Below are 21,964 nucleotides of genomic sequence, written 5' to 3' on the forward strand. Positions count from 1 at the left end.
AATAGATATAAATAATATTAGAAATAACTGTTCATTTTCAACTTATGATATATAATATTGTTAATTTTTACTTAAATTTTTGCTCTTTCAGATAAGCTTTCGTGTATATATATATATATATATATATTGTATATAATTATATCTTTTTATTCACATTAAGCAATAAGACTGAAAGATATAAGTGTGTTTATAAATTATTCGAGAATAAATGCTAATGTGTGCATTTATTTATAAATATGGTATATATAATTAAATATAGAGTATTTAAACTTATTTAGCAATTTATTTCAAGATCGGAGTTCGTATTTTAGAATTAAAGTTACAGAAAATAGAAAAAAATACTTGATTGTTATTAAAAAATTATCATATTAAATAATTAAATCTAGGTATATTGATTTAACACAATATTAGAAATTCACAATCTCTTAACAACGATAATACTCTTCTTTCGGTTTGACCTGGACGTAATAAAATGTCGCGACCTGTATTCATTTTGATATATCTCAGCTAAACTCGGCAGGATTAATACGGTACATGCATTTTAATATTAGCTCGATAGTCGATCCTTCGGATGGGGAAACACGATTTTACTCCTTGGGTCATCGGGAATAGGAAACCAAAAATAAAACTCGATAAACGGTTTCGTATTACGCGGGTCCCTTGGTATTAAACCTGCTTATCCACATTTATAATTAATTATCTCGGCTAATGTCGGACGCATATAAAGTTTGTCTTTTGCTCTTCAAGGTGTATATGAAGATTAGTATAAAAAATTAGAACAATTAAAACGGTGAGAAAAAATTTAATGTCTCAAATACGAAGATAGCAATACGAGTGTCAGTATTTTTGAGATATTATTCAAAAATAATAGATTATATATATATATATATATATATATATATATGTAGGTATGTACACACATACACACACATATATATATATATATATATGTGTGTGTGTACATACCTAGACTACATTTTTATTAAAAAAAAAACTTGTGGCTTTATTTACCGACTGAAAACGAAGAAACAAAGAAGCAATTTTTTTGCGAATTGATTCGCAACATGATTTGCAAAATACATATATCATATAGGCACACATACGTTACGAGTTATATTATACTCTTTGCGGAAACGGAACCGTGGAAAAAGCCACTTTAAAGGCCATAAAACATTTGTTTCCACCATCAACCGCTTGCCGGGGTGGTATATTGCGTTCGTCCGCGCGAGCGCGGGATTTTGAATTGAATTTGAAATCAGGGGGTCCGATTTTATGGCAGTCGGGTGTCAAATGTCGAAGTGTCGCGCCTGGTGCCGGCTTATCGCCGGAAACCTCTGAGATTTCGGGACGAAAGCTCCGAAAAGGCGTTATCGGTTTACTTCGCAGGTCGCGATACAGGATGCAGAAAACCGTTCAATTCCGTTTTCGATTTGGACTTCGCATGAAAAAGTACGGAAGAGGGGCATAAAAAGGCGTAGAGGTCACTGTTTCGTTTTATTGGCTCTACTCTACCCTGATAATCACTCGAAACGATCGGGTCATACTTATAGCTCAGAAGTTCAAAGCTTTCTTCTTCCAACTTGTTGCAGATGTTTTCCGCGAGATCCTGAAATTCTCTTCCTATTATTAGCAATATTCATTTTTTTATTACAATTTTTTTATTTCAATGTTCACTCACTATTACTATCTGAGAATATGACGTCAGAAGTGAGAAAATACAGAGTAAAAATTTTTGCAAATAATTTGAACAGAAAAATTTTTTTAATAAAACATTTGCAATCGATAAAATAAACTTATAAAATATATGAAAAATTATCTACTTGTTTCAGGAAGAAATTGTTATAAATCATATTTATATCTATTATTATTAATTTGACAGTTTGTCATAACTGTGAGTGTAATTTACTTCGTTTCTAGTTATGAATAATCTATTTCCGGATATATAGTTATTTATTAATTGGCATTGTATATTTTACAAGTCAGTTCTATTGATTATAAGTGTTGTTTTATTGAAACATATTTGCATATTGATATATTCTGTAAGAATTTTTATCATGTATTTTCTCGCTTTTGATGTTACAATCTGGGATATAATAATAGTGATAAGTGAATAGAAGCCCTAAACTCGTATTTTGATTTCATATTGAAAAAAAAATCAAAATTGATTCCATTTTTTCTACATACACTATTAAAAAACAGAAATTTGTTTCCGTTAATGGAAGCAAATTCCAAGCAGGTACATTAAAAATATTTAATATTATCAATTTAATGCTTATCTATATAAAATTTAATGAAAAATGTACTGAACTTCGTAAAATTTTATAAAAAATACATTAAATTTCATGTACCTGTACACAAATATACATTTCAGATACATTAAATTTAATTTGGTGTACAGTTGGAAAAAATATGTTGAATTTAACATAAATCGCGCATATCCCAAACGGTCCACTCAAATTTTTTAGTTAATTTTACACAAGATGAATATGTTAGAAGGTAACACAAATATCATGTAAAAAAGTAAATACAAAGAAAGATAACATCAACACAAAGTTTGTAAACAAACCGTAAAAACATATTTTTTGTCAGAAAATTAACATTTATGATGTGTTAAATTAACACGGATTTTATTCATTTGCTTAGAATTTTCGTTTTAAAACACATTATTTTTATGTTACTTGTTCACTTACTCATAAATTGTATCATTTTGATACTAAAAAACATTGAATATCAATTTCACAAAAAATTTTTTAATAACATAATTACATTATGTTAAATTAACATTCGAATATATTAAAAAATTTAATACAACTGTTAACACAAACGTGAATGGACTGTTCCCAACATAAATACACAAATATTTTTACTGTGTGTCATAAAATTTAATTTAATTTATGTAACTTAAAAATATATTAAATTTCATGACATTTTTAACAGTGTATATATAACACTCTTTCAATATGTGCAAATTTTATATATGATATTAAGTTTTTTCATCTTATTATTATACTTAAATAAAGCAGATATAATGTCACTTTGAAAATCTCTTCTACAATGATATTTGTAAGACAAGCGGACGTTATATTAATATAGCATTGATGTCGCATTGCAATCCACAGTGTCGGCAATATAATTATATCGATGTTTGCAATAATTCATGTTAATATTAATTTGTACACGCGACATTAATATGTCGAAATATAGATATGCAGTATGTATGTTAAATAAATAAATTTTGTATAAGATTAGCATGGATGGTTAATATCTGGGACAAACAATATCAGATTGTTGAAATTTGCTAGTAACAGATATTCCTTTTAGGATTCTCCACGATAACGCGTGTCATATGCCACATTGACAACAAATGTTATTAACAAAAAGAGTGTTACAATGTGGTGCGGATTACTGTCTTGAACCTTATCACATATAAACAGCTGCGGTTATATTTAGTGATACTATATAAATTGTTATCGTTCGATTTCATTCGATAAAAACGACTGTTTCGTTATTTGAATTAGCAAATTCAGTTTTATTGTCATGTCTCTAAACAACCACTACTCATATATTTCTATGACTAGTAAATATGTTTCACTTTATTTTCATGTAAATGTTTCAAATACAATATTCTCTCTCTCTCTCTCTCTCTCTCTCAAAGAGCATTTCAATATACTATTCAGTCAATATCATAATATTGTGTCAATGGCCTGAATTGGGTCTGAATGAATAATTCATCGCGAGTATTTCATATATTTAATTTTTTTATATTTAAATGTATATATATGTACTCTTCGCAATTATATTTAATATCGATTTATCATAACGACTACTAAATAAATACTTAATTTTATATAAAATTAATGTACATATAAAAAAGAAGCAGATAGATAAAAATAGATAAAGAGAAAGTAATTTTAGAATAAAATAGTAAATATAGAAAGTTTAGAATAACTAATAGTTATATTCGATTGCATGAGTAGATTAGAAAAACAATCATTGAGTGTTTTCCAACAAGGTGGTACACAGGTGGTACAATGTTACATTGTGTAACATTGTGTCTTACACAAAGTGTTCCAACTATAACACAGTGTCGGCAATGTAATTATATCGATGTTTGCAATAATTCATGTTAATATTAATTTGCACACGCGACATTAATATGTCGAAATGTTGCGAAATATAGATATGTGTGTTAAATAAATAAATTTTAGTTAAAGTGTTACACTACTCGACACTGTAAAAACCTAAGTACGTGTAAAGTTTGTTAATGTTACTAACTTTTTAAAAAGTTATTTCGTAGCCGTACTTATTTTGCAACAAGTATCTTATACAGTGGAACACAGTGTAACGTCTCTGTATCCTAGCTGGAAAACAGCCATTATGGCTCTGTAAAGTTCACGACGTGTGTTAAAAACGCAATAAAAAATAAATATTAATAAATTATCGTTTTCAGGGATTAATCCCTTACCTGATCGTTGTCTTGATGATCTTGGCCGTAAGTGGGAGTATCACCATTAGGGGTGGTGGCGGCGGAGGGTCGCTGTGACGTTGACAAGTTGATCGCGCCGTCTCCGTCTGTATCATGATCCATTATGCCATCGTCCTGAAATCACGATCATCGTCACGTCAGTAAATACATTCTTATGCACCGAATTCGATTACACAAATAGAACGCGCTTTTCGAGAACATCGCTGTATTTGTATTTTTCTATCTATCACGATTTAATTTATTACAATAATAATGTAGCAATATCTGTAATAACCAAGCAAGAGATGATGACTCATCGAACTGATGTCAACATCGATATAATAGAGATAACGCATCAACACATTTTTTTATTTGTTACTTTTAACTCGTTACTTGTTATGAGTTACTTTTTTCAGTAAACAACACGTAATGATGATGAGCTCTTTAAAAATAACTTTCTCAACCTTGGGCGTTTAGTCACTCATTCAATGTCACAGCAAACGTCATTATCAAATCGTTATTATAGAAAGGAACGACAAGACTAACGACGTAACTTATTTCTCTATCCCTGCAGAATAATATACAAATACAAATTGTAGCATGAAATCTCTAGTCGTACATAAATATTGTAGTAGAAGATAAATAGATATCAGAAATACAAATAGAAAGGGCGCTGTATAATAAACATGCAACAATTAAATGTGCTATTTTAGGAGTATTCGGTCATGATCCCGGAACGTGGTAATCGTGACGAAATCTCGAAACGTGCAATCTTATCCGACATTGCCCTCTCGCGTGCGCTATGATTTTAAATCGAACTCTGACGCACGTGATTCCACCTACCCGATGCAAGAGAAACAATGTTTCGCGATTGCGAAGCTAATAATACATACTTTCCCGGAAATACGTAACATCGCGCTAAGATTCTGCTAAATTCACGCCAAGACTCTGCTTCCCATCATAAGCGAGTGTATAATACACAATACCTATATAGTTATCGTAAATATTTCGCAGCATCGCTCTACGCTTCAGCCATGTATAAATAATTCGTAAATTCCGACGTAATACCATACGCGAGCGTGTACAGAGCATGTGTATATTGATGAAAATTTAAAGTAGAAAATTAAACAATAAGGTATGTGCGCATTCTGAATAGCTAATTTATTGCAAAGTTAAATGGAAATTATACAATAAGGTGCGTATGTATTATGAATAACTAATTTATTGCAAAGTTAAATGAAATTTATGCGTTTAAAGTCACAGGAAACAAATAAATATGGGATATAAATGTTCCATCAAAAATGTTGCATCACGTTCGCGTCTGTGTGCAAAATGGATTCCGAATTAAATCATCATTAGCATGTTAATTATTCAAGAAAAATGAGTTTTTCTCGAATATCCCTCGCAATATCCCTCGATCATGCATCTTACTATCCGGCTAAATCAGAAAGCGTCATTTTCTCCAGAAAGGAATAATTACGCGCGACATGCAACCCGTTAATTAAACATCGGCCAGTTATTTCAAGTTCCATGGCTAGAAGAGACGCGTACAGAGAGTAAATCTCGCGCGTAAAATGAAAAAAAAAATTACAATCAAGCGTCGTATAATTAATACTCACTTCACATTACCGATTATTCACGACGACAGTCGCGATTAATATTACGTCACGCCTTAAGTCACCTAAGACGATCGCTTAATTAATTCTTAATTAACGTACGCGTCGTTCCGAGATTCAATAAAAATTCCTTACATCTGTTTCGGTTTACTGGTGGGCGCGTTGCAGTCCATGGGAAGTAACGGAATTAACACTATCCGATGAGAAGAAAGTTCCGCTGTTTCCGGCTTCGCCGGCAAGACACCGCTACGGAAAACGATTCACACGACGAGTGGCATTTCCGGTCCCGAAAGCGCAACGTGGCGCGTACGCGGTCGCAAACACTTCGCGCCTACGTTCACTGTATACATCCGGTATGCACACGCGGAAATCCCTTCGCGATGGCGCTGGAAGTCACCTCCGCGCGGGATTGTGTCTCACGAAAGCACCGAAAGTGTACACGTTCCTTGCACTGCATCCAGAAAGCGGCACTTTGAACCTCCTCCGCGAAACTCGATCGCCAGTCACTCGCGAGGTGGTAGGGGTGACGGGAACGAGGGGATGAGACGAGAGCGCAACCCTTGACAAACCGAACGCGACGGATAGCGCGACGGTAAAAACAAAGGGAATAAAAATGATGAAAAAAAAAAAAGAAAAAGTCGACGAAGGAAGGGAAGGAGGAAAAACGCGCGTCGGATTCGCGAAGAAGACGAAAAGCCTGACGTTAAACGCGCCGATCCGAGTAGAACCGAGGACTAAACACTAAAAGCGGCACAGGCATACCAAGCAGCTCGACCGGCGGGGCTGTTGCTTATTGTGTAAATATAAACAAATATAGTTGAAACCAGCCAACAGGCCTGCTTTCAGCTCCCCCACCCCTCATCCCCCCGCTGCCACAGTCCTCCGCTCAATGTGTGTACCCTGCCTTCTTCTCCTCCACGTCCCCATACCACCACGTCCCTCCCCGTATTCCCGCGTCCCCTCTACGCGGCACATCCAAAGACTTTCTCCCCCTCGTCCCGCTTAGATACCATCCCTTCACCACGTCCCTGACCCCACTGCTACCAGACTACATCATACACGGCACATCGTGGTCTGACTCGCCTTACCATATGTTCGTTTCTCCTTCTCACTCTCATTCTCTGTCTATGCTTCTTCTCTCTCTCTCTCTCTCTCTCTCTCTCTCTCTCTCTCTCTCTCTCTCTGTGCTCGCGCATCATACATCGCCGACTCGTCGCACACTGTCGCCGAAGTCGGTGGATTACGTGCCAGCGAGGCCCTAAGAGATCTTCGAAGTCCTCTTCTTTTTTTTTTGTGGGACGCCTCCATGGATCGCAGAGAAAGGAAGCGGTCGAAGTACGTCTTTCGTGGATATTTCTGACGTGCGTGTTGTGGGAATGGTTATGCTTATTCGGGACTAGTTTACGTGCTAAAGTTCTACTATCAATCAATTGGTATAAATTGTACGAAGAAGGAATATAAAATTTTTCCAACCTCTTGGTATATACATTTTAACGAGTTGGCATGATGTAATTCATGGTATTACCATAAATAGTAGAGAAAAATCGTTTTGAGTTTGCTGTAAAGAAATTACAAAATTGAATAAGAAAATACAAAAGTAGATGGTTTCGAGTTATATTTGATGTGCATACAACGGGTATTAAATTTACTTCGGTTGTTTCTGAAGATGTATAAAATACGAAAAGATATCATTTATTTTAAATAGAAATTTTCATTGTTCGTACACTGTCTAAAAATTTCATGAACTTTACAAAAATGTACATTTGTTATACGCCCACAAGATATTCTTTCGACTCGGAATTTCGCTGAGTATTTATAATTTATATTTCAAAATGGCGTCAAACCATTAAGTTGGTTTGCTAACAAATTTCTGCCGCGTAAATATTGAAACTTCTCTTTTAGAAATTGTATATCGCTTTGGGGTAAAAATCATACTTTGATATTTCTCTCTATTTATTACATCGTATGTTTATTAATATTCTCGAGACATAATCTTGAATTACAAACTGTATAAACAGAGTTAACACGTAACTTAGCGAGTAACTTTTGACAACGCACTCTTCAACGTATTGACGACACATCATATGCATCATTGAAGACTGACCCTCTTAACTCACTCTACGATAAGCACCTCACGACTTCACTCCGCATTTCGTGAAAAAAAACGAAGTGGACGGTGCAGGTATGGAAATTCTATTCTTCGGTGAGCTAAGTATATATATATAAAATGTGTGTGTGTGTGTGTGTGTGTGTGTGTGTGTGCAAAAGACGGTACACATAAGCGATAAATACGCGTGTACACACGTGTTGCCTGACGCAACTTGAACCACCGGCTTCAAGTTTGTACAGGCAAACCGGAAATGGGGGACAAAATGTTCTTCGAAACGTGTGTCTTCAAAATATTCCTTTCACTCGTTGCCTCAGCTCCTCAACAATTGCACGATATAGAGCGATACTTCCCCGTTGTGGGATCCCGAAGGCAAAAACACACGCTCTCGAATTTCAAATTATACCACTCATTTCGTACTTGTATGTGTAATATAAGCTTATTGTTATACGGTAACCCTGCAAGGGATGAAGCTTCGGTTATAGCGAACCTATTTTGTAGTTAATGATGTATTAAACAATATTTATCTATAACAGTTTCAATTATAGCATATTGAAACAATTAATTTACAACTGAATAATTTTTAAATTATTAAGAAAAATAAAAATTTATAAAATTTATACAAATATTAGAAATTTGAATCTTATTAGATCGATTTGAATCTCATTTGATTTATAAATTTTATATCTTATCAATATATGTGTATTATATATGTATATAATTGTCATAAACTACTCACATCGTAATGAATGCGATATACTAAATTAAGAGGAGTCTGAAGTTATGAATTATTATCGAAGAGCAAATTTTCTATCGACGATATCAAGAACCTAATACGGTTAATATACGGCTTGTAAAATAATACAAAACTGAAATGTATATGAATATTACTTTATTAAGAATCGTAAATATGCAAACCGAACTAGAACTCTCCAAAAACTAAATTGAACATTCAAGATGCCTTCCATTAAACTCATCAATATTTTGCTGAAAAATTTAATAGAAACCTATATTTCACAGAACACTTGAATAAATAACATAAAGCCAAAGTCGAAGTCGGGACGACTAACCTGCATAAATTTCCGTCGAAAATCCGGCGTTCGCTGTAACGCGGAATTTTCACTGCATTTTCCGCAGCGGTGCCTTCAAGCCTTCGACTCGCACATTCTACGCGCACGGTTTTAGAGAGATACCGCGTAATATAAAAATAAATTCTGCAAAAATGCTAGACGGATGGTTAACGGTGCAAACGGATGTAGCCGGTATTACACGCCTCGGTACATAAAGTTCTTATTAAGTGGACTGTATAAAGATTTAACAATGAGAATGCTAACACAATCGTACCTTTTTCTACGACCAGCGGCATCGAAGAAAGTTTGCGAGCGACTTTATTAAACCGGCGATACCGATCCAACTATCAAAAGCATTCGAAGCGATTCACGGCTTTAGTCAACCATTGTCGAAGAACTAGGTTGCCCATGACGGTACCATAAGGGGAACCATGTCCCATCGTTGGTCCTATGACAACAAAACTGGAGGCAAAAATAGACGCAGCCGGCTCACTCAGCTTATATACGTCGTATATATACTAAATATGTATTTATTAAGTAAACAACGGTGAGTCGGGGTTCCCGCCTCGTTTCCTATTTCAATGTGGATAATGCGTTCGGGAATTTTGGAGGCTTGCTTGCGCCATTGCTCATAGGCTTGCGTGGCTATAGATCATATTTCGAACGAGTGAGGCGTGAATGAATACTTCCTGAGCTAAAAAATTACATACGTAATTATTTTGCTGAAACGATGAAAGAGTTATATGAGAAACACGAATGAAGTAGTTTTCGTTGAGTTCACACGGATTCTCTGCAAGTACTCTTATAGTTTTTATTAGGAAGTTCATGTATAAATAAATTTAAATAAATATCAAGTCCCCTCAAGTTTGTAAAGTTGAGATCAGAAATTATTTCATTTAATTGTATCTCTGTCAAAGAAAGTAAACATTAAAGAAATATTACATTATACATAATTATATAAGACAAGGCTTATAGAAATTATTGTATTGTTAAATTCCGACTTTTTCGATATCAACAAGTCAAACATTTCATAAAGCTGTAAAAATTCTTTTATTAATGCAAAAAGAATTAATTATAACTGTAAATATATAAATATACAAATATACAAGTATATTAGAATAAATATCAAAATAAATATAAGTATTATCAAAAAAATTATTTTAATAAATAAAAATTAATTCGACTGATCTTTTTACTTCAACATTCTTCTTCCTCTATTTTATTTTAATTATGTAAATATAAATCGACTAAAATATAATTATCCGAACTTTAGTGAAGATATGTCGGAATGTACAATTTAATTGGCTGGTGCTGCCAGTATACAACGTACTGAAAAAAAATTTATTAAATCTTAATATAATAGAGGAACGGTCCCTATTATGAGATACCGAGTTTATTTTGAGTAAATGCTAGAAATCTATGGGCAGAATTTAAAAAAATAATAGGTCATTTTGACGGAAATTTAATAAGCTTTAAGATAATGTTATGTAAAATTTAATTCAAATTTTATTTTTTTTATAAATTAAAGAAATGTAAAAAGTGAGCAAATCGCAAAGTCAAAAAATTGTGCTCCTTATATGAGATGTCTCAAGAAATCGATAATAAAACTGAAAGTACATCAGTGTTGCAATTAAAAACTTTATTTAATGTTTCTAAAATACAAATAAACACAGTTAGTGCACGTGCAAATGAGTATGCGATGCATTGTACCTAGCTGACTCGTCTTCAGATAGTTGGAACCAAGCATCACAAAAACAGACACTCGATGTTTATTTCGAGTGTCCTTTTTATTATTGTACAATAACATTTAGACTTCAGCAACAATTTCCACTATGACATAGGAGCATAGGGTATCTCATATTACGATTTTCACGCCTTACGATTTTACGATCATCAAATCTAATAATAATCTTCTATAATAAAACAATTCAACATGTCACATATTTTTCTATTAATACTATCTTACTCTATCACCACATGAAAAATTTTTGCCAAATATTTACTTATCAAATAATAAACAAGGTTTAAAAGCTCATATCAACGAAACTTGAAGACAGACATTCAAATTCTAAAATCTTTTTCTCGCAACGATCACAGGCACGATCTAATAATGAATTTTTCACTAAATAGTTTTCAATCTAGGAACAATAAATTCATGGTGGAACCAATAGATAGCGTTTATTAGTTTAGCGGAAACGCCGCTATCTCATATTATGCGCTTATCTCATGATAGGGGACTCTTTCCTCTATATTTCTTCAAATAGTAAACATTTACTGACAAATAAAATTACTCACAATAAGTAAATATTTATTCAATAAAAAATGATAATTAAATAAAATTAATATTTATTTGTATAAAATCAATGTATGTTTACAGTTAATAAATATTTACTCAGAACTATTCAAATATTTATCAAAATTAATATTTTTTGTAGTGTTTTGTAGTTAACGTATCGTTAATTTGCACTTTATCCGATGAATGAAAATAAAACGTGATATTAAACAGAGAATAATATTGCAATTTGTTATTAAGTATCATAAAGCAACAAAATGATATACAAACGGCAGCAGGCGACCGATTCACCAATCCAGTCGTGGGGAGAATAATCATTAAAAGTCGAAGCAAGAAGAGATAACGAGAGCTCATATATCCCTATCAAACCGGAAAGGGCGACAAGGCAAACGCACGTCTTCCCACGTGCTTACGGCCGTTTGAAGTCCTTTCGGCATATATACACATACGCATACACATCGAGGGTCCGGTTCGCCCCTACTAAATAATAAACGAGAGGATTTACCCCCGTCAAGTTCGCGCGACGGTACATAAAAATACTTGAATCTGAGAAATTAGCGAGGTAACGGGCTGTCGTCCGTTGTGGGTGGCGCGAAAGAGAGGCACGAGAGGGTGCGAAGCGAGATGGAATAGGAGAGTTGATGAAAGAGGAGACGTTGAAAAAGAGAGAAACGTGGAAGGGGTCGGCCGGCGGAGGCCTTTCGGTCTCCGTGCGGAGTGGCCAGGAAAAAAGGGTACCTAAAAGGGTTGAATTAATGTCGCGATAAATATATGATTTAAGGTGGAAACGTTTGCAACTCCGGCTAATTTTTTATCTCAGAACCGCGGCCGCGCTCGCCGGTGGTGAGGGTTTTTACCCTAGAAAAGCAAGCGCGCGACGATCTATCCATGGCGCTGGCCGCCGGCGAGGGAGTGAGACAGGGCGGAAGGGGGTCGTCGAGTAGGAAGAAGAGGGTGGCTGAGAGGAGGGCCTCGAATCTACCGCTTATTTCTTTTTTCGGGTAATTTACTGCCGGCGAGAATTTGAGCGGACGCGCGCTTTTTAATAGTTCGCGCCACTCTCGAGAAGATCGGTCGTGCTCTTTTTTCCCCCCTCGTCGTCCCGCGTCTCCAACCCCATCGCTAACCCCTGCGTACATAGGCTCGTATTGGCCTTTCCGCCCTGTGTCTTTCCCCGCTTTGTCCCACGTTCCCATATCGGAAGGACAACGAGGAGGCGTCGTTCGGTACGTCGTCGGCGGTTACGATAAAAATTACGAGACTATAAAGCGAGCATCTACACGCGCTTTATGTCACACAAGACTCGGAACAGCACAATTTTACTACAGATTACTCATCGCTTTTTTTTTAGCATCGTTCAACTTCGAGAACGGCGCTGGATCTATGAAGACGCGAGCGTGAAGTCAATCAGCGTCGAAACGACCGTTTTACGCGCCCGTAATGCGCTCGTCGTGGTCTCTCTCTCTCTCTCTCTCTCTCTCTCTCTCTCTTGTTGTTCGTAATACGCCCACAACACGCGTTCATGAATATTACAAAGCGTGTAACACTCGCTCAGAGGATAAAAGTCGTGTACTTAGTTCGCCTCTTCATTCAAGAATTGCACATTCATCGATGAATTCCAAGAAAGAAAATTTCCTATTTTTCCTCGAGTAAACTTCATTATTTGTTTTCTACCCGAAGCAATTAATATGTATGCCGCATGTCATGAATAAAAATAGTTGTCTATTGTACTATTACTTAGCTCAGACCAATAGATTAGTACTATTGGAATTTATAATGTTATTTACGTTATTACTTCATGAGACTTAATCTTGAAAAATTGAATTCTTCCAACTTAACCCTTCAACGTCACGCAAGAGAAAACATAAGACACATGGAATCCAATCAATTTGATGAAAATATTGATTTTTATAAAAATTATAATAAAAATTTTTTTTTAAATTGAACTAGATATTAGGAACATAACAGTATATACATAACAAATATACGTATCTTTATTAATGAAGAAGTTATAAACAATGGAGAAAGCATTGGTAAAGCAGTGGAAAAAGAAAACTAGATATGCCAGATACTCAAATTAAAGAATTAACTAACAAATAGTAAAATTGGTTTTATCAAGCCAGCCACCTACAGGTTAAATAATGAGAATTTTATTTTTATTATTGTATCACAAATTTCACGAGGTATATTTCGCATTAAATTTTGCATAATTTTAAGACATATTTAAGAATTTCTTCGCAAAGTTTTCTCGCTTTGCCAAAGTTCTGAAACAAGAAAGAGTTTCTTCACAGTGTCCGATAAATAAATAGGAAACACCTGCGAGCACATATGCGTCGTCACGTCTGCTCACGCGGAAATATTTATCGCAATGCTATATAGCGCGATAAACATCGCCATACACATTTATGTTTACCTTAACGCCACGTTACGAACGATAGCCAACCAAACATTTACATCTGCCTCGTATCGGCACGACACGATAAACACGTTTCCTCGAATCTAAGAAGGAAAACGGCCATCGTCAGCAATAGAAGAGCGTTCTGTCACGAAAAGCGCAACTCTCAATATCCATCCCTTCACATGCGTGAACCAGAATAGCCGGCTCGTACATGATCCCTTAAACTGGAATATCCCAACGGGACCGCAAACACGCGTTTCCCCAATTATCTACGTGGTCTGACGTGGGCGGTTGGGGGTTAAGCATCGTTACCGGCACTGAATCTCGCGTGTATCAACCTCATACGTGACATCAGATCCGTGATGATCACGGTGAGAAGCTAGAGTCGACTTTATTCCCAGACCGCGAGAATAGGAAAAGCGAAAGAGAATGGAATAAGGCACACACATACACACAACGCGCGCGCGCGCGCGCGCTCACAGAAAGAGAAATTTCCTTTCCTTTAATGAAGAGGATAGAAATGATAGAAATGGAAAATAATAAATTTGAAAGAATAAGAAAAAGAAGTAGGAAAAAAATAAACCAATGAATAATAAGTCGAGAAAGAAATATAGATAAGCAAGAATGAAGCGAAAAATTTCAACGAGAAAAACAGTTGAGAAGCATAGCAATAGAAATATTTATAAAAAAAAAATATATAAAAAACAAGGGGAATGAATGATGGGATAGTAAAGAAGAAACACGAAGAAGTGCAAATAAAGAGGCAGTACGCGAATGGACAGAAATGGGGGGGGGGGGGGGGGCCCCAGTCGGAGATCATCCGAGAATAACAGAGGGTGTCTGAAGCGAGAGGCAGAAACACGGGGGTGAGCAGTCACCCTCCAGGAAGCGAGAGGAGCGTCGACCGCTTAGGTTTCCGCAGCGTCGACGCTTTTTGGATTAACCGCTCGGACATTAGAATACGGAATTGATATATTATAGTCGTGGACCGTCGTCGGTGGACCGTTTCCTCGACCGTTTCCACTCGCTACCACCCCTTCTTTCGCCGCGGAACCGCGAGGGTCAGGCGGATCCGTGAAAGAAGGAGGGCGGATGGTCCGGTTACACACACTCTTTAGGCATGACTGCTCGCTACTCGCATCTTTCATCGCATTATCTCGGCCTCGTAAAACATTCCTTTATAGGTTGCCGAAATGTCCCCTTGCATGAAGACAAGGAGAAAGAAGAGTAGGCTGACCACTATACTATGTCTTCGTCTTGAACGTCACAATTATTCCATCGACATACTTTATTACGAGTTTAATTTTTTACAGAGATAATTCAATTCCATAGTTCAAATAAAATAAAATTACAAAGGAAAAATTATTAACAATTATAAATCGTATTAGATTGCCGAGAATAAATCAATTAAGAAAAATAGAAATCTATTTTCGGATCTTAATGCTTAAATATTTCAAAGTGAAAAAATATATACATTTGTGTGTGTATATACATAATATATCCAATTCTGCAAACCGCGCGTCGAAATCTTTTTGGTTTTGAAAAATTATCAATATATTTACTGATATTACTGATGTACAATAATATAATTGCTTGCGCTTTATGATAATATATAATCTTGTACATTCTTTTAATATAACAGAATTATAAAACATAAAAGAATTGTGTCAGAATAATTCCTAATATTAAAAATTTTGTCAACAAATAGTATATTACACATTTAAAATATATTTATTCTATCCATTTGAAAGAAATTACGTAGCATTTATAAGCAGCTTGAGAAAAAAGATTTATTTATACGAAAATTTACTCATTCTTTATAATGAATATAAAACATGTATATAATTTTTATGATATCTTTTTTTTCAACATCTTTTTTCTTAATACTTTGACAATTGATAGTGACATTGCATTGTGTCAACCAACAATAATGCTTATACCTAATCTGAAAGAGTTGAATGAACATTTTTAATACTTTACTTGTCAAGATTTGCTGATATATTTATCATATATCATCCATCATTTGCTTGCTCAAACATCATTCCAACATATAAACTTTTCTTATTTTATGCATAATAAAAATTATTATATGCATAATACGTCAAAAGATTGCATAATCAAAAGAGATAGTTTCATTTCTAAAACAAAATTATTGCTTTCTATTTCATTTGAATTTAACAATTCAGCTCGTTTATTAGTTACGATAAATAAGAACGACGCTTACTTGAAAATATCAGTACACACGACATAGAGATGACTGGTATCGCGTTTTTTGTTTTTTTTTCAAGTTGATTTATCGCGGCGGCGATTAAGGAGACGGCCTGGAAGCGAGCGTTCGACCCGAATGAACGTCGATCGGCTCTCCCGACTTGAGTTCGATCGGCTAATGGCCCCTGGTAGACATTAACATTGACGTGGAAGGGGGGGAGTCGGTAGGCATTTATGTGTGAGCGTGGCGTTAATTCGGCTTTAAGACGTCCCCAGTATTCCCTCTTATATCCGTGCCGGTGGTTCTCTTGTTAGCATACTTATCATCCGCTCGTGGAATTAAGAGAGCGAGCGAGGTGTCCGTGGGTGGTGCGGTGGCACGAAGAAGCGGCGCACGAGGGTAGAGAAAGACGTTAAGGGATGACTGTCGTACGGAAAGAGAAACGGAGGGGAGGTGGTGGCGCGGGTTGTTGATAATATCAGTCCGAGCAGGGTAAGATGGGTATTGGCTGGCGGACTATTGTCGGAGTAATGTTGATTGGATTCAAGACCGAAGGCATTAATCTGCCTTCTTTTATTATGGTACCGAGAGAACCATTCCCTGGTCCTGTCTCCTTCCCTATCCCACGCCTGCGACGATCGTGTCGTCCTCTCGTCCTGAGTTGATACCCACTTACACGAAATACGAAGATTTCTTTTCTGTCTCAACCGTTCTCGCGTTTCTTCGCTACGAATTTCTTACGACGCCGTTCAGCCTCATCTTCGTATCTATAGTTGCCATCGATCCGAAATACCTCGATTGGAACTTAAAATATGAAGTGTATCTCAGCAGCGTTAAAATCTCGTTCTCTGGCGTCCGCCCAAAATTTCGTCTCGCCACTCAATTTATCGGGTATTACCTTCGCTTGAAGGAAAAGCTTCGATATATGTGTTTAATTTTTAGAAACACAAGATTCTATTACTACATCACGTATAGAGTTCTATCTATAGATAAATTTCTATCTATATTCTATCAAATAAAATTCAAATGACAAGTTTCTTTGAAAAATCTGTGATCTATTTTTCCTCGACGAAAACTTTCTAGGTAGTTTCCTCTCTACATTTATTAGTATTAAATATTTTGATAATCACATTCTTAAATCTGTCTTAAATAAATGATTTGTTAACGATTATTTAGAATTATTTTAAAAGTATGTATAAAATAGTTTCCTATTTTCAAAAGATCAATTCTATATATCTATTTATGGAAAAATAAAGCATTAACATTTCATGCTGATATAAAAAGATAGAATATTTATAATATATTTTATAAATCTGTAACTTTTTATTAATTTAAACGGTCTAATTTAAAGATATCAAACATTGATAAAAAATATATAGTTAAATTTTATAGAAAAGAATAAAATCTTGTAGTACATTATTTAGTTTGAGCCCTTAAATTTCGCCATCGGCTCTACGGATTGACGGTGATTTATCAACGCAAAACGGTACAGTTGTATCGCGAAAAAATCCAGCGAACAATAGCTAGCGTCGCTATCTCGTAACTTCGGGCTTTTCGCTTTAGAAAAGAAGGAGATCCAGATGGATGATCGTAAGTGGTGGACAGTGTCCGATAAGGGCAGCCGTCGGAACGGAACGACGCTAGGGTGGTCCGCGGCGGTTGCTGCTCCTGAAGAATGGACCTCTTTGTTTAGCCGTTTATGGTGGAAGAGATTTAGCCGGATTGCCGTCAACCGATAGCCACCGAGGGGCGAACTGGCAAGGGGGTGAAGCTTGGAATCCGTGGAAACTCGCACCAATACTCGCGCGCAGTTGACTTCTTCTGTCTTCTCTGTTTTTTACCAGCCTTCTGTCCTTTTTGCCAGTTCCTTTTTCCCGCAGAGCACCGACAACACCTTCCGAGGAGATTCGGTACGCTTACGAGCGACCCCTCACAATGGCCGGGCATTAGCTGACAACAGAGGTGTGGACACCGGATAGCCCTAACACCCTTAACACCCGCTCTCGCCTACCCCGCATGATTGGCCGGTCAGCCAGCCGGGCGAAACGTTTCGCATTTATAGCCAGCCGGCGGATCGTTTGGATCTAAATAAAATCTCTGTTCGCGCAGATAAGAACAGTAAGGTTCGCTGAGGAGCAAATCCTCCTCCGCCAGTTTGCCTGGAAAGAAATGCCGAAAAATATACTCGTGCGATTCGTTGACCTTCGATTCAAATAAGATCATTGCAAAAACGAGGATAAATATTATCCACAACAAGAATTCTAGATGTAGTTTAATTTCAATTATATTACTTTTGACTCGATAACGATAACTAAATAAATAAAGTAAAACTATCAGTTATATTTATTAACGTAAAGCCATATATTTTATAATGTATATTATAAGTGAAATAATTTATAATACGACATATAGATTGTATGTGAATAGCGGGGACTTGCGCTTCCAGGAGAAAAGCTTAAAAAGAACGAATGGTATCAGAGAGAGAGAGAGAGAGTCTAGAAATGACCCTTAAAATCGACCTTTGCAGGAATCCTACAGACATACACGACTAAGCGGTTGATACGACCAGATACAGTTATGCAATAATGAGCTAATGTAGATAATAGGATTATGTCGAAATCTCCTGTAATTGGCCCCTGAAAAGGTGAGCTCGGTTTTGCTAATCACCCACTAAAAGGTAACTTTGGACGCTTTACAGTTAAGCTTAAGAGGTTTACTGGGCTTTACGTGCATACGAAGACTTTACGATTGTTTCCTTTTCCAAGATCAGATAAGACATAACGACCAATAATTATTGTTTGAATACAATAGGATTAGTCATATGATTTTACCTGCAAATGTGCTCGAAAGACTTTTTGAAAGTTCTTTGTCTCTTCAACGTAAAATTATTTCTACCAAGAAGTCGGAATTATACCAGTTATATAATCAGAATAACTTGAAAATTTAATTTTATAAAATCTGCTAACGCGCTAAAAAATGATTATAAAATTTCTACGACGTATGCTCATAAAATTTCAACATGGATATTTAATCACTATCTTAAAGCTTTATAAAAATTATGCATAGATAAAAGTTCTTCCGTAATAAATGACAGAATTTATATTGAGCTAATCATTAAAAAAAAGTTATATTCGATATTATAATATAATGTTATTTGAATTTCCTCCTTCAAAATATTGAGAACCTTTAAGAATTATTCTTCAACTTCTTTTAAACAGTCTTTTAAAATTGTTAGTTTACGTTTTATCTACGAATTTGAATCGATATTGTTCCTCTTTAAATATATGAGATATGTATGTATCGGCACGAAAGATGAAGAAGCAGGTAATATCTTACAAATGTCATGACATGCTCGATAATACGCATATCGCGGAAATACCCTCATTTTGCTGAACATCCGAGAATCGAGGGCAAGGGATGAAGCTGCCAGTCGAGGAAAACTCCATAAATCACTGCGGAGGCAGAGGAAACCCGAAAGGAAACTGGCACGTATGGATCGCAACTGTGCGAACGTGCGTGTGCTACCGGCAAAAATATACACGTTCATATATGTACGGGAGAAGGTCCTTATTTACTCTAAAAGGTAAAGGGAAAAACCGACCACCGTTCTGTCCATCCATACCTAGATGGCTACTCCTGAAGCCTGACCGTTCTCACAGTAAATATATCGAAGTGAATTGCAACTTCGTCCCTAATCCAACCGAATATCCCCATGCTCGAGACTTGATCCATAGCTCTGCAGTAAATTTGCGCTGAATTTATAAGGACTGCTCCACCGTCTTCGGGAACATCGTTCTTAACCCGTAAATAGATTTTCTCTGTGACCTGGCGATTTTTACCGTACACCATTTGCCATGGAAATGCAAATACAAAATTCATAATTCACATCTTACAATAAAAAGAGGGAAATATATAGAAATCATAAACTTTGGAAATTTACTTAAATTGTTAATTATCAAGCTTTTATGCGTTATAAAATTAATTATTAGAATATCTTTGAAATATAGCGCGATAGAAATGGGATAGTCAGCGATTTCTTTCGATCGATATTAAAAATGTAAATCTCATGACGGACTTAAATTATAAATATATCAAACATTTATGTATCAAAATATATCACTTTCGAATGGCATGCAGTTTTGAAGCGGTTCCCTATTCGATAAGAATAAGAATTCACCATTCTTGAAGAAGACGCGATGAGGATGAACTACTTTAACCTCTACCTTTTAGCCCGCGAGTTTCGAGGGTGCTCAGCCGTGTAGTGTCAATGAATAAAAATTTGCGGTGAGGGTGGCGTTTGATGCCGATTTTAAAGCCCACCCTCCGTCTCTCTTTCTCTCTCCCTCAATGGTGAGGACATTACTTTATACTACGGCGCAAGACCCCGCGAGAGGAGTCATGGCCCACAATCAAGGGTGCCCGCGGAGAGGGTAGCTCGCACTTATTTTCGCCTGACTGCCCGCAACCCCCCCTCGAAGCCACCCCCTTCGGGGGTGCCTCGCCTGCTGCGAGCTCGAAATAAGACGGTTTCGCCTGGAGATCATTACGCCACGCCTTAAGTCGAGCTAATATGTCCTCCTCCGTTACGCCACCCCCGAATTCGACCTCCATCCAACCGCGGCTCGTATATATCCCCCGAGAAGAAGAGATCGTCGTGAGCTAGAAGCCACCGCTGTCGCCGTTGCGACATAGACAATTTAATGCCGTTTTATAAATTATACATCGCCTGCAAGCTCGCGAGACGAGCCGATTACCAGGGTAGATCCTTCGTCCTCTATTTAATCCAGTCTCGAGGTATATATGTGTGCACGTCGGGATACCTATGTACGGTCGCGACAGGTCGGGCGAATACGTGTACGCGTGACGGCGAGGAAGAATTTCAGGGAAGAGTAGAGGCATCCGGACGGGGATTCCTGATGCGGAACTTGCCAGACGTCGCGGACGTTTATCGGCGCTACTAAATGTCGTATGTGAATTCGGGGGAGATAAGTAAGTGTAGGCCAATGTGTTGGTCTGTGCGAGATACGTAGTCGAGATCGGTGTGGTCGTTTATAGATGGGTTCTTAACGTGAAAGATATTTCGATAGTGTCTACTCGCGCTCGCCACTTCTAGTGCTAGATAGATTTATAGCTAATTTCGTTAATTATTTTAGAGCAATCTTGAAATGTCTCATCTTTCTTCAATAAAATTATAACGTAAGCAACTAATAGATATATTGTAGATAGAAATTCAGAACTAAAGAAAATTAAAATAATGAAAAAGGAGAAAACGCTTACCCTAAAATCGATAACTACGTCCGCAAATCTGAAAAGCCCTCTCCACTCACCACCGACAGAGAGACGAAAGAAAAGTACAGAGCCAGAGGCACCCCACGACATTACAAAAATAATATATCGATATCGAAATAAGGGAATGATTGGATACGTCGAGGCGTATATATCCATCGTCGCCCTAAAATTTCACCTCTCTTATTCTTATTTGTAACGTGTCTGCGCTATATCTTTAAAACGACGCAAGGGTAGTTTTTGAATGATGTATTGCGGACGTAACGAAAGATGGAGAAATCGATGCTAGATAAGCTTTCTGAGGATTCTGAATTTTCGGCAAATTTTTTTTAAGTCTTCTACTATGCACACATATATTAGGTGTACAAAAAAGTTCTGAGCTTTAGATTTGATACAACCGAAATAACAATTTAAATTTTATATATCTTCCCGCCCTTTTGGGGTTTTAAAACAGTAACATTTAACCTCCTGAAATGCGATACGGTTTGGCGTTTGATGCACATAACCTCAAAAATCAGTA

At 36.3% G+C, this 21,964-nt stretch overlaps 1 protein-coding gene across 16 annotated transcripts in view; it reads right to left on the reverse strand.

The window, feature by feature from the left end:
* LOC108751114 (forkhead box protein P1-like) overlaps positions 1-21,964 on the reverse strand; it is a 305,487-nt gene that overhangs the window by 100,751 nt on the left and 182,772 nt on the right. For 15 of the 16 annotated variants that reach the window (XM_018491125.1, XM_018491119.1, XM_018491111.1 and 12 more), the window contains one exon: positions 4,466-4,600. In XM_018491125.1, the coding sequence (XP_018346627.1) occupies positions 4,466-4,600 (135 nt within the window). Of the gene's footprint in view, positions 1-4,465; positions 4,601-6,216; positions 6,264-21,964 lie in introns of those variants that run through there. The other variant, XM_018491122.1, reaches the window with a different exon arrangement.

This window comes from Trachymyrmex septentrionalis, unplaced genomic scaffold, assembly GCF_001594115.1.
Source record: "Trachymyrmex septentrionalis isolate Tsep2-gDNA-1 unplaced genomic scaffold, Tsep1.0 scaffold40, whole genome shotgun sequence".
NCBI lineage: Eukaryota > Metazoa > Arthropoda > Insecta > Hymenoptera > Formicidae > Trachymyrmex > Trachymyrmex septentrionalis.